The following is a 12,991-nucleotide window of genomic DNA, read 5'->3' as shown; positions in this document are numbered from 1 at the left end:
AAATTTTGAAACATAAATATTTATGTATTTTGATATTTAATATAGTTTAATTTAATCAATATTAAAACAAATATATATATATATATATATTATTTTTTTAACTCAATAAATATTAAAGGAGACTTCCTACTTATATTGTTTTATGATCATTAGAATTTTGTTATAAAAATGTTAAAACCATTAATCCCTATTTTTTATTATGGGATTTTTAATAGTTTTATTAATTTATAGAAGTTTTTAAAAATTCAAAATATAACATATACAAAAAATCTAAATTTTTATTATATGGTTAACATGATTGTTTAATTTGTTTTAATAATTAACTGTTAACCAAATTGATACAGGATACATAAATCATTATTAAATATTTATTATATAGAACTATTAATAATCATATATATTTTATTTAAAGAAAGAAATAATAATTTTTTTCTATAAACTAATATTTAATTCGTTTGATGAAAAGTATAATATATATTTACAGGGACAAAACTTCTTTTAATATTCTAAAAATCATTATAGTCATGTCACATGACGTAGTTCTTAGAGCATCTTTATCTGGGGATACTAGAGGGTTTCTTAGTGTGTTGGTCCCGCGTAGGACCCACTTTTTTTTAAGAAACCGTTTACAAAAACTACTAAATAATAGTCGGTTCTTAAGGGTTTCTTACACTGTTCGCGGGTTCCACTAACACGTGGCGGTTCACGATTGGTTCGTTTTTTTTTTTTTTTAAATTCGGAAAAGTAAAAAAAAAAAAACAAAAAATTAAGAAATATATAAGATTTGTAGTGTTTTGGGTCTCTATATGCATAGAGAAAGTAGGACCTTTATTATGGATCACACACGAGAGATAAATTGGTAAGGTCCACGACGTTACACGTATAATAGAAAGGGATATGTCAGAGATATACGTTATACATGTTTAAAACGTGTGTTGAGAGTTGATGGCTGATATGACAGAACAAAACTAAACGCACAAACTTATCCACACGCTTTCCAACGAACTCGTCGACGTAAATTAGAGAACATAAATTTGTAGAATTAAAAATAGGATAAGAAAAATACCAAAAATATTAAAAAATAGATACAACGCGTTGTGATATGTGAAAAGGCTTAAGATAATTGATTTGGCTACCTATGTCACCAAAGTTGACTTGCCTTTTTCGAAGCACATCCTGAAAGAACTCTAGAGTTAAACGTGCTTGAGCTGGAGTAGTGGAAGGATGAGTGACCTATCGGGAAGTGATTCGCGATAGCGTGCGAGTGAGCCCAAAGCACGGGAAAAGGTCGGAGGGCGATTGCAGGGTCAGTAAACAATGATTTCGAGCCTTGGAAAAATTAACAGACCGATCGCTGGAACGGGATGGAGCCCACGGGCCGAGAGAGCGGGCGAGGGCGGCCCATTAGCCGTGGGCGGTCAGGGGGTTACAAGTGGTATCAGAGCTGGTTAGCCATCTTAGTTCTGACATGAGAGGCATCTTGAAACCTGTCCTGGGCCGCAACAAGGATGTTGCGTTCTTTGACAAGGGGTGAATTGTAACATCCCGAGTTGTGATATGTTAAAAGGCTTAAGAGAATTTGATTTGACTACCTATGTCACCAAAGTTGACTTACCTTTTCCGGAGCATATCCTGAAAGAACTCCAGAGTTAAGCGTGCTTGAGCTGGAGTAGTGGAAAGATGAGTGTCTTATCGGGAAGTGATTCGCGATAGCGTGCGAGTGAGGCCAAAGCACGGAAAAAGGTCGGGGGGTGATTGCAGGGTCAGTAAACAATGATTTCGAGCCTTGAAAAAATTAACGGACCGATCGCTGGAACGGGATGGGACCCACGGGCCGAGAGAGCGAGCGAGGACAGCCCATTAGCCGTGGGCGGTCGGGGTGTTACACAATTATTTACCCAAAGTTCACTTAAAATGGCTATGTTTCTGGAGCATAGCAAGATGCAATCCACTATAACCTTTAGAACATAGATTCCATGTGTAAGAAACCATATGTCTTTTAACCGATACACCCAAGATGAGACCGTAGTTTAAACTCTAAAATGAGGCCAGTGGAGGAGATATCAGATGATATCTGGTGAGTTGTGGGCTGGATGGTTAGGTTGCTAAGCCGATGTCGAGTACATAAAAGTATTTTCTCGGTTTGATATTATTTGATGTGGCTTGCAACATTGTAGAGGTGATAGTAGTGGTTCTAAAGAGTAAGTGAGTTCCTGCATTTGCAAACCTCTTCCATAGGTTTAGACTTTTTTACGTGAGGGTAAGTAAATGATAAGCCTGGGCGAGTTGATATATCATGCTTTTTGTGGGTTTTAACCATTAAACAAGTCTGATTTAGAGTCAATATCATATGTTTAGATTTTTTTTTACGGTCTTCGCAGGTTCAGATACATTTTAGAACACTTTGGAGATTTGGAGCTTTGAGAGATGTGACTCTAAAACTACAAATCAGAGTCGATTATTGAAGATGGTGTCGACCAACACAAAGGGTGTGTTGGTCGACACCCGTTAGAATCAAGCAACCGACACGAATTTAATGATGTTTAAGAAATTGTATCTTGGTTCATAGGTTTTTATTATTTACAAAGAAGTCTCTGAACGTGTTTTAGACCAATATTATATATGTTTTTAAGCCATTGTTTAGGCTACGCTTAATTTACTTATAGAGGGCTTTGAAGAGAAAGATCAACACTCATTCATAGATTAATTTGGAATTCCATTATTTCTATATTTATCTTAATGCAATATTTTCGGACTTTGATTATGCTTTCTTTTATTATGTCAGAGTAATCACCCTATTAGATTTTGGAATTTCTAAGGTTTATGATGAATTGCTAAATTGATAGAATTGCTAGGGTTATCCATTGATTTCTTCATCATAGATGTTCTTTAATGTTGAGTTCTAGAGTAATTAATTAGAATCCTGATTGTAGGATAATTAATTAGATGTGATATCATGATTGATTACGTGAAATTATCTTTGATGAGCTAAATTATTATTTGCAAAGAGATTTGTTTAGGGATTTAGTGAACTTATGATACTGTTGTTAATGCTTGTCTTAACTTTATGAATTTACAAAGAGATTTGGAATTTTAGAATCTAGACATGGATTTTCTCTGCAGTGAGAGCTAGTTGATTTGATAAAATTGTGATCTGAGTTCATAACTGTTCTTGATTAACATGTAGCATTCTATTACTTGCAATTCTGACGTACCTGTTTGATTTCCATGGATCTAGCGTTTTCCACATTTATTTTACAAAGCAATCTTTGGTTTATTTACTACTTTCGGCTGTTGATCTACCTTAGTTTGAACCTCAGTTTTATTGTGTGAAACATATAGTCTATGTGGATTTGATCCCTAAGTACTACATCACACTATGAAATTGCAGAGTAGAGCAAGGGTAAATTTAAGAATATCAACGTGTCGATTCCGATTCAAAAATTGGCACTATTTGTGGGGAATTAGAAAGTAGCGATAAGAAAAGATCAACATGCCTATAAGTAACGTCACCGGCATGGATACAAATATGCAGGTTCTAGATACCGCTGTCATAATGGAGATGATGAAAAACATAATGGATCATATCACTTGTCAAGACAAAGCAAAAAAGATAACCAAAAAGCATCTCGCCGAAATAACTGCCACCATCAAACCACCAGGCGCCGAGCCTACGACACTTAAGAGACAACTCTTTCGTACCAGAAACCTACGACTCAAGGAACCGATCAAACGAAAGCTCAGAAAATCGTCGAGATCAAGAGTTTGATGCAAAATATCAATTCAAGGTTCATAGAGTCACTAGTTCTGCTCTTGAGATCAAACACGTTCTTGTTGCTACCCTAAAACCCCTTTTGCTAGGAAATCACGACGTCAAGGTTCGCCAGACAGAAAAGCTATGTTTGCATCCAACATTTCCATGAGGCGAGCACGCTTCACCGAAGAAGAGAAATACACCGGATATTGTCAACTGTTCACAGAAAGTCTCAACGGACCTGTCTTAACCTAGTTCTCTAGACTGGTCAGAGATTATATCAGCAACTTCCATGATCTTTCAACCAGTTCCTTAAAGCATTGCATAATGTTTCCTCGTCAACGAGCATCTGCATCCGATCTATGGAAGATGTCTCAAGGTCCCGTAGAAAGACTCATGGAGTTCATGGAAAATTCAAAGAACTAGTCTCCATAGTGCACTTTCCAAACTACACAATTGTGAAAGCTCATACAAGGCACTCTGGATCAATTCAAATTTCAAGATGACATGTATGTAAACAAGACAATATGCCTGCAAGACATCCTCCATCGCGCTAATAGCTTTATCATGATGGAAGAAGTTAAGCTGACCAATCTGCTCAAGCAATCAGCAATGAAACAAGTAGCAACAAAATCGGCGAACACCTACCAAGAACCCATACAACATTCTGACAACAAGTTGGATAAAAATAAAAACATCATCTCATTTTTCATCGAGAATGCGGGTTTTGACTCGGCTGCTATAGCACCGGAGAGCCCATGGAATGTTTGGAAGAATGAGATAGATGGGTTACCTCCTCAAGCATTCAGCATTCCTCAGGGTGCAACTTCCTAAGGATCATCTCCTCAGGCCTTTGATGGAACCAAGTTCTATTTTTATCACAAATCAGAAGGACACGACACTAAGGAATGCAAACAATTCAAGGAAGCCTTAAAGGCAGCGTTCACCAATGAATATGTAAATCCCAAAACACTGGAAGCTCGACCTACTAAGAACAATAGGATTTGCACCAAAAGTAAGAGACGAGACATCAAAAGTCTTAGGACATGACACAAGAAGAGCTTCATGCAGAACACAAGCAAGTTACACCTTGCCATCACGATGTCCAGATATCTCCGAAGAAGAGAGACCATATATTAATCGACGTATCAGCACCATCATATGACTTTCTTCGTCATCCAAAGATGGCTCACAGATCCAAGATTTACATGATATGCTCAAGCAAAATTCAAAGCATATCGACGAAAGCTCAACAACATCTGCTAGTCAGCAAACTGATAATGTTCGCCGGAAAATTGGCACGAACAATAAAAAAAATTACGGTTTCCCAACCTGGCACGTTCGATCTTTGCCAAATATTGGCACGGAGAATCACGGCGACGACATGCCGCATCTTAACACAGTTGACCTTCGCCGAAAGCTCAGCACGAATGATCAGTTTGCAGATAAAGAGACAGAGGGAAAATCTTAACCTGTCAAGGTTAAAAGAATTGAGACAACGGCTAGATAAATACAAGGGAAGTCGATAGGAACAACTGGATCCTCTATGCCAAATAAATGCAATCATGGAAAGATTATCGCCATGCAGAAATTCTGTCTGGTTTGTCAAAGAATTTCAAAGAAAAGCAACGACTACAAAACAATTGCCTTTTAAACAGGAGAAGAATGACGTTCAAATTTCTTTTGCCGATGAGGATGCGGCCAACATTAGTGTGATCCATAATGATCCCTTATTATTGGAACTTACGATCAACAATTGGGAAGACTCCAAAGTCCTCAAAAACACATGCAGCTCAGTCGACCTCATTTTCAAGGAAGTCTCTGAACTCTCAGCGGCTTTAACGGTTCTGATGAGGAAATGCTGGGCACAATCTGCCTGAATGTCTTCGTCGGAGGAATACAAAAAAAATTGTCAATTTCTCTGTCATCGGCACTCCAGCACCATGGAACACAATCCTTGGAACTCTATGGAGTCATTCAGTGAGAGTCCTTCCCTCTAACTACCACCAACGTGTCAAATTCAACTGCAAACCGGAGAACATTCACCTTTAAGGGAGATCAGAAAGCTGCTAGAAACCTCTTCAACACAGAGATGAATCTATAGAAGACAAATTTTGTTGTCTAAATTGCTGCCAAAACTATTGAGAAAATTTATCTACAAAAGGAAGAAATCATCGTGATCGGCATCGAGAAAGATAATTGAGATTGAGTGGTAGGAATGAGTGCGTACTTAGCCATAGATATAAAGGAGAAGATCGTCGAATTCCATCGATGATGATCTTGTTGGTTTCTTTGTCTTGACCACTACCTTGAGGGTATATCAACGTGGATGTGCTCAGGCGAATCCTACATTTTTTAACAGAATCCTCAGAATTTGTTGGAAGTAAACTGGGATCCATTATCAGTGACGAAATCATACAGAAGTTCGTACATGCAGATGATGTACTTCTAGATGAAGTTCTGCACTTCTTTGTATGTGACCTGAACGAAATATTTTGCCTCCAACCATTTTGTGAAGTAGTCAGTCATCACGAGTAGGAAATGTCGTTTTCTTGAGCTCGACAAGGGGCCAACTATTTCCATTGCCTAACGCATGAATGGGTAAAGTGTTGCCATCGTACCTAACACTTCGTTTGGACAGTGAATGGACCATTCCTCTAACATTTATCACCTTTAGAAGCATAATCTTTGCAATCTGCTACTATTGCTGGCCATAAATGAATGAGTACTTTAACCATAGAGTCAAAGCTCGACCGCTAGAATGGTTGCCTCCTCTCATTCATGAGTCTCAGCCATGACCAACCTTGTTTTCTCTCCATGAATGCATGTCAATAGGACTTTAGTGGCTGTCCAACGAGGTTTCTCATCCATGACGACATAGTGGGCACTTCGCGTTTTGAGTCTACGAGATTCCCATTTATCGTCAGAAAATGTACAGCCAGTGAGGTATCGTAAGATCGGAAGCCTCCAGTATACTGTAGTGGTGTCATTGACGTCTTCATTAAGAGTGTCCATATCAATATCCATGTCAGTTTCTTCCACGATGGGAGCAACGATTTCAGATTTCTTGGTGTTCAATGTGATGCTCGGCTTCTCTATTCTTTGTACCAAAATGGTCCTCGTATCTGATCTTTGGGATTACTCCCCAATGCAGCAAGTGGATCTGCACGTATGCTTCGTTAGTTCAAAAATTTGAAGTCATTTGCGAGACCTTGGATGACTTTGAGGTAAGCGTCCATATGTTTGTTCTTAGTATTGTAATATCCATTGTATTGATTGACAAAGAGTTCTGAGTCTCAATAAGCATGGGTATGTTTTGTTTTACCACTTTTTCTAACTATAGTTCGGCAATAATGGCCTCATACTCAGGTTCATTTTTAATGCTGCAAACCCCTAGTTGGAGACTGAAGATGAACTCCGACCCCCAAATCCCTTATTGGATGAGAATTCGTAAACATGTAAGATCCAGTTCTTCCTAGGAAGGATCAGAATATATTCTAGTTTATGAGCTAACTTGATAATGAAGTCTGTGAGGACTTGTGACTTTTCTGCTGATTGGATTTTTTTAGCTGATATCATGTTCTCTAAGCTCGATAGCCCACTTCGTCAACCTGGCGGACTGGTTTGTATCCTGCATAATAATTTGAAAGAGCTTGATTAGTAAGGATGATAATAGAATGACACTGGAAATACGCCTGAGTTTTATCGCCGAAGTAACGACTGCTAGAGCCATTTTTCGAGTGTGGAATGACGTGTTTTGGCATCAGTCATTAGTTTACTAGTGTAGAAAATGGGCTTCTTCTCCCCCCTACCCCGATATTCTTTGATGCGGATGCTACTAATCGCAAGGGAGGAAACTGCAATGTAAAGATAGAGTGTATTTCCTTCGTTGGGTTTGGCTAGTACATGTGGAGTTGTCAGGTATTTTTTCAGCTGTCTAAATGCTTCCTCACACTCGTCATTCCAGATAAATTTCTTCTTTTCTCGAAAGAGGTCATAGAAAGGTAGGTATTTGTCGGTGGAGTGTGAGATAAATCAATTAAGATTGAGGGTTGCTGAGATCTACTTTAGATTTGCCTTGATGCCTCTCTGAGTGACAATGTACCCTAGGAAATCGCAGGAGACAACTCCAAAAGTACATTGGGCCGGACTGAGCTTCGTGTTGTACTCATTGAGGATGTGGAAACATTCCTTCATATGAGTAATTTGATCAGCAATAATTAATGATTTTACCAGCATGTCGTAGATATACACTTCCATAGTGACACCAAGCTTGGTGGCTAACATTTTATTGACCAATTTCTAGTAAGTTGCTTTTCCATTCTTTAGTTTGAAAGGCATCATGTTGTAATAATAGGTTTCGCGATCAGTGATGAATGCAATTTTTTCTCTATCACCGCGATGCATCATGATCTGATTATATCCTGAGAAGGCATCTATAAACGTTAACAGCTCATGACCCGCTTTAAGGTCTTCATGTCTCCTTATTAGGGATGACATTTTATCTATTAAATTTTATTTAATTGGTTATTTATTTCGATTCGATCCAAAAAATCCGTATATCCATAATTCTTCGGAATAAAACACATATTAAAAATCAATATTCGTTTAAATAATGTTGAAAATCACAAATACTAAAAACTTTAGCGGCGGAAATCCACTCCAGCTTTTATACATATTGATTTTTATCTACAATGAAATATAAAGTTTCAAATATATAGTTTTATATAGTTATTATTTCAACATATAATTTTATTAATTGTGTTTAAAAAATTACTTATAAAATTTTTAAATTAAGAAATGACTATAAAATCCTTACGAAAAACTAAATTTCTTTGTAAAAATTTGTGTCTTATAAAAAAATAATGAATTTTTAAAATTTACGGAACATATAGTTTCCCTAATTGTTACTTTTTATTCTATTTTATGTAAAAAATATTTTGAAAATAAACTTGTATAGTTTTTTCTAGATTTACTTGTACTAAATAAAGTAGCCGAGTTATCTGTAAATATTTTCAAATATTCATAATGTTTTTTTTTGGATATCCGAAAATTAGATATTCGTATTTTCAAAGTAAAGCAAATTGGAAAATCAAATATTCCTTAAGTATGAACAAAATAACAAATAAAAATATAGTAATATTCGCTCAGTGCCCACCCCTATGCCCATCGTACCAGATTTTCAGTCATGTTTATTTACATGGACAAAATGCTTGGGATAATTTTTGCTTGGCAAACATAACTATTGAATGGCTAACATAAAAAAAATCTAGACATCGATTTAATTATACATGCTTATATTAGATTCCCGCCATTTCATAAAGATGCATTTTTTTTATAAAAGAAAAATTGTTTCAAAGATATTTATTTTTTTCTATTTTCAAGACATTTTTATCAACCAATAATGATTAATTATGAACTTCAAAAAACTTAATTGCATTAACTAAATTCTTATTGGTTTAGAGTTATGAGATATAAATAATAAAAAATATTATTCATTTTAATACTATCATTTAATATGTTTTATTAGTATATGGGAAAATAAAAAAATATACATCATTTTGAAACAAAGAGTATTAAGCATAATCTAGGGTAAATTTAGGGGTTTGAATTTATTTTATAAACATGGGATACAATGAACCTATGGAAGATGTTAGACTAATTTCTAAAAGGAGGTGTAACCCCTGTTCTAAAACTCGGCCGCCTAGCCGCCTAGGCGGTCGCCTAGGCGTTACGCGTCACTTTTCCGCCCCGATTTATGCCAAATCGGTTTAAAAAATCGGATATCCAATTTTTTCCGCCTAGACCGCCTAAATGACCGCCTAGCCGCCTAAATGACCGCCTAGCCGCCTAGGCGGCCGCCTAATCTATTTTTTTATTTATTTTTTATTTTTTATTTTATTTTTTATTTTATTTTTTTTATTTTTAATAATATTTTTATTTATTTATTTGATCTAAAATTTTATAAATATCATTTATATTCATAATTTTGATGAAAATTACACTATATTAAGTTTATATATTCTATTTGTGTGTTTTATACAATCTTAAACATGAAAATGTATTAATGTTATACACAATTAAAGATTAACATGTTTTATAACATAGTAAACCATCTAAAAATTCCGTCCCGCATAATTTCCGATTAATCCCCGATTTTCTCTTTAGGCGCTAGGCCCAACCCGACCGCCCGACTAGCGCCTAGCGCGTTCCCGAACAGGGGGTGTAACCTACAAATATACTGTTTCTTATGATATTCAATTGAAATCCAAAATATGATCTCATACCCTTTAGTTAGTGTGGTGGGTTGTTTTGAACCCAGATCGCTTAGCTTCTCAAAGCCTGCCTACCACTACCACTAGACCACTCATGTGTATAGAATGACATTAACTGTGAATGTTGAAACCAACTTTCTCTAACGATCCACATAAATCCTCAACTTTTCAAGAATGACAAACTATCTCCCAGATCCCTTAACCACTTCCACTAAACCCAGTCTTATTAAAGAAGAAGAACGATTTGATGAAGAAACATTGAGCTTACAAGCAGAGCGGATCTTGTACTCCGTTACATTCCCTATGGTTTTCAAAACCGCCTTGGAACTTGGCGTTATTGACACGATCGTAGCTGCACAAGGTGTATGGCTCTCGGCTGCTGATATTGCACTTCGTCTCCCAACAAAACCCACCAACCCGGAGGCACCGATTTTGTTGGACCGGATGCTGGTTTTACTAGTCAGTCATTCAATCTTGACGTCCCGTATGGTTGAAGCCGGAGAGAACGGTCAAACCGGAAATGGTGAGAGGCTATATGCTGCTGAACCGGTTTGCATGTTTTTCTTAAACCGTGGAGAAGGCTCAGGTTCTCTCGCGTCTCTGTTTATGGTTGCCCTAAGCGAAGTCTATTTTAAGAGTTGGTTAGTAACTACGACTTTCTTAACATTCATACAAAAAAGTACCAAGTTCTTTATTTTTTTCACAAACAAACCAAATTATAATAAACCCATGCCCGGTCTAATAAACCTTCTAATATACTGATCAGTCAAAAGTTAATTATTAATTCATAACAGGACTCATCTCAAAGATATGATTATAGAAGGAAAAGATGCATTCACCTCTGCTCATGGCATGAAACTCTTTGAATACATTGGTTCAAAGGAACCGTTCGGTGAGCTGTTTAACCGGGCAATGTCAGAAGCTTCTGCCCTCACCATGAAGAAAGTTTTAGAAGTTTATAGAGGATTTAAAGATGTAAATACTTTAGTGGATGTTGGAGGAGGCATTGGAACTGTTATAAATCTAGTGGTTTCCAAGTATCCTCACATCAAAGGCATCAATTTTGACCTACCCTCAGTATTAGCCCATCCTTCTGTTTATCCAGGTATAACAACATATGAGTGATTTTATTAAAATTAATTATATTGAATTTCTAGTTTTGATAACTACATTTAATTTATATAGGAGTGGAGAATGTTTCAGGAGATATGTTTAAAGAAATTCCAAACGGAGATGCCATCTTCTTGAAAGTAACCTCAAATATACGCTTAGTTTTTAATGACAAATCATTAGTTTCAATGTTTAAGATAGATATTGACTATGAAATAAAATGGATAATTTGACAGTGGATACTACATGATTGGACAGATGAAGATTGTGTAAAAATTCTAAAAAATTGCTGGCAAAGTCTTTCTGAGGGAGGAAAAGTGATAATAGTCGAAATGACTACTCCCGAAAATACAAAGATCAACGACTTCTCTTCGAACATTGTGTATGCCATGGACATGTTGATGTTAACCCCTGTTCGAAAACGCGGCCACCTAGCCGCCTAGGCGGCCATTTAGGCGTTGCTCGGAGTCCATCCGCCACGATTATGACCTGATCGGTCACACTAGGCGCTGGACCGCGTTAACACGCTTTGACCGTGTATTATCTGCGTAATATTACCAGTCTTAAACGCTTAAAACTCAAAAAAAAATAAACTACTGGGCCTACAGCAGATTTATGGAAACCCAATTGCAAGTTATAATGATGGCAACTCTAAATGAGTATTTATAGGCGTCTTCAGCATTACCCTTCCTTATGTTTAACCGATGTGGGACTTTGTTTCATAGGTGTTTTTAAAAAAAAAAATTTAATTAAAAACACCCTACTGTTGGATCGATCCCTGTACCTCATAAGAGGTTGACAACATCAAACACCAATAGACCACAACGTCTTTTGACGTATGTACATATACTGACACATATATAAACATTATTGTAATAAAAATATGACATTAACAATAACTTTTGTTAAACCAATAAATTAAAACTTCAATAATATACAAAAAACTATTACATTCTAATATATTTATATTATATATTTAATTTAAATATTATTATAAATATAATAGTAATAAAAACTAGTCCCTGCGTATACCCCGATTAATCCCCGATTTTTCGATAACTCGCTAGGCCCGGAATCACCGCCCGACTAGCGCTTAGCGTAGTTTCGAACAGGGTGTTAACCCAATGCTCGGGTGGTAAGGAGAGGTCTTTCTCCCAGATCAAGAATTTAGCCTGTGATTCGGGTTTTGTTCGTTGTGAAATCAAATGTCATGCCTACTCATATTGTATTATTGAGCTCCACAAATAGATTAAAAATGTTACGAAAGAAGTTTCATCCCGTCCTTGTGAAGACCACAAACCTAAGAAGTTTCTTTCTTATTTCGATTCGATCCAAAAAATCCGTATATCCATAATTTTTCGGAATAAAACATATTTTAAAAAAGTAGTTTCTTTGTTCTCAATGGTTTTCTTTATTAATAATGTGTGTAGTATGGTTTACCGTTGATGGTTATTCTTGTTTTCAAGATTGTGGTGATTAATTAGTGTCAAGAAGGTGAATAATTTTAATCAATTCGTAAGGGTTGTTGTTGTTGTTTAATCAATTGTACTTTATTTGGTGCCAAAAAAAAATTGTACTTTAATTTAAAATGATACGCGGCATTTTATTCCAAAGAACAAAAGAAGTTTCTTGACATATTAATTCTAAACGTTAATCAAAAGTTGGTTAAATATATTACTGAAATAAAATTTAAATTAAGTTTTGAAATCACATCACTACAAGAAAACACAACTATAGCGACGAAAATCAACGAAGAAATTAAATCTTCGTAAATTTATGTCGACTTTACGAGTATCTTACGAGGAAATTTAAAAGCAACGTTAGTTCGTCGTAAAATAACGACGAAATGATT

The 12,991-nt window shown here is 36.0% G+C and overlaps 1 protein-coding gene across 3 annotated transcripts; it reads left to right on the top strand.

The window, feature by feature from the left end:
• The first annotated feature begins 9,878 nt into the window (after positions 1-9,878).
• On the top strand, positions 9,879-12,541 carry LOC106417606 (indole glucosinolate O-methyltransferase 4-like). Of its 3 annotated transcripts, XM_013858385.3 has the most exons (5): positions 9,879-10,670; positions 10,824-11,134; positions 11,215-11,279; positions 11,376-11,542; positions 12,252-12,541. In XM_013858385.3, the coding sequence occupies exons 1-5, from the start codon at positions 10,204-10,206 to the stop codon at positions 12,385-12,387; spliced, it is 1,146 nt and encodes a 381-aa protein (XP_013713839.2). In that variant the 5' UTR covers positions 9,879-10,203; the 3' UTR covers positions 12,388-12,541. The 3 variants fall into 3 exon arrangements, with proteins under 3 accessions (XP_013713839.2, XP_013713840.2, XP_048624278.1); XM_013858386.3 differs by having other exon boundaries at positions 9,890-10,670; positions 11,376-12,541; XM_048768321.1 differs by having other exon boundaries at positions 9,892-10,670; positions 11,398-12,541.
• The last annotated feature ends 450 nt before the right edge of the window (positions 12,542-12,991 follow it).

The sequence above is a fragment of the Brassica napus genome, chromosome C9 (genome assembly GCF_020379485.1).
Source record: "Brassica napus cultivar Da-Ae chromosome C9, Da-Ae, whole genome shotgun sequence".
In the NCBI taxonomy this organism is placed as follows: domain Eukaryota; kingdom Viridiplantae; phylum Streptophyta; class Magnoliopsida; order Brassicales; family Brassicaceae; genus Brassica; species Brassica napus.
The sequence above is the reverse complement of the archived record's forward strand: the minus strand, read 5'-3'. Positions and strand labels throughout refer to the sequence as shown.

What these genes read in the sequence shown, in the direction of transcription:
- LOC106417606 (XM_013858385.3), top strand. Translation starts at nt 10,204, where the DNA reads ATGACAAACTATCTCCCAGATCCCTTAACCACTTCCACTAAACCCAGT. An exon ending in CCATCCTTCTGTTTATCCAG is followed by an intron (nt 11,135 to 11,214) that starts GTATAACAACAT and finishes TAATTTATATAG; the next exon opens with GAGTGGAGAATGTTTCAGGA. An exon ending in GAGATGCCATCTTCTTGAAA is followed by an intron (nt 11,280 to 11,375) that starts GTAACCTCAAAT and finishes ATAATTTGACAG; the next exon opens with TGGATACTACATGATTGGAC.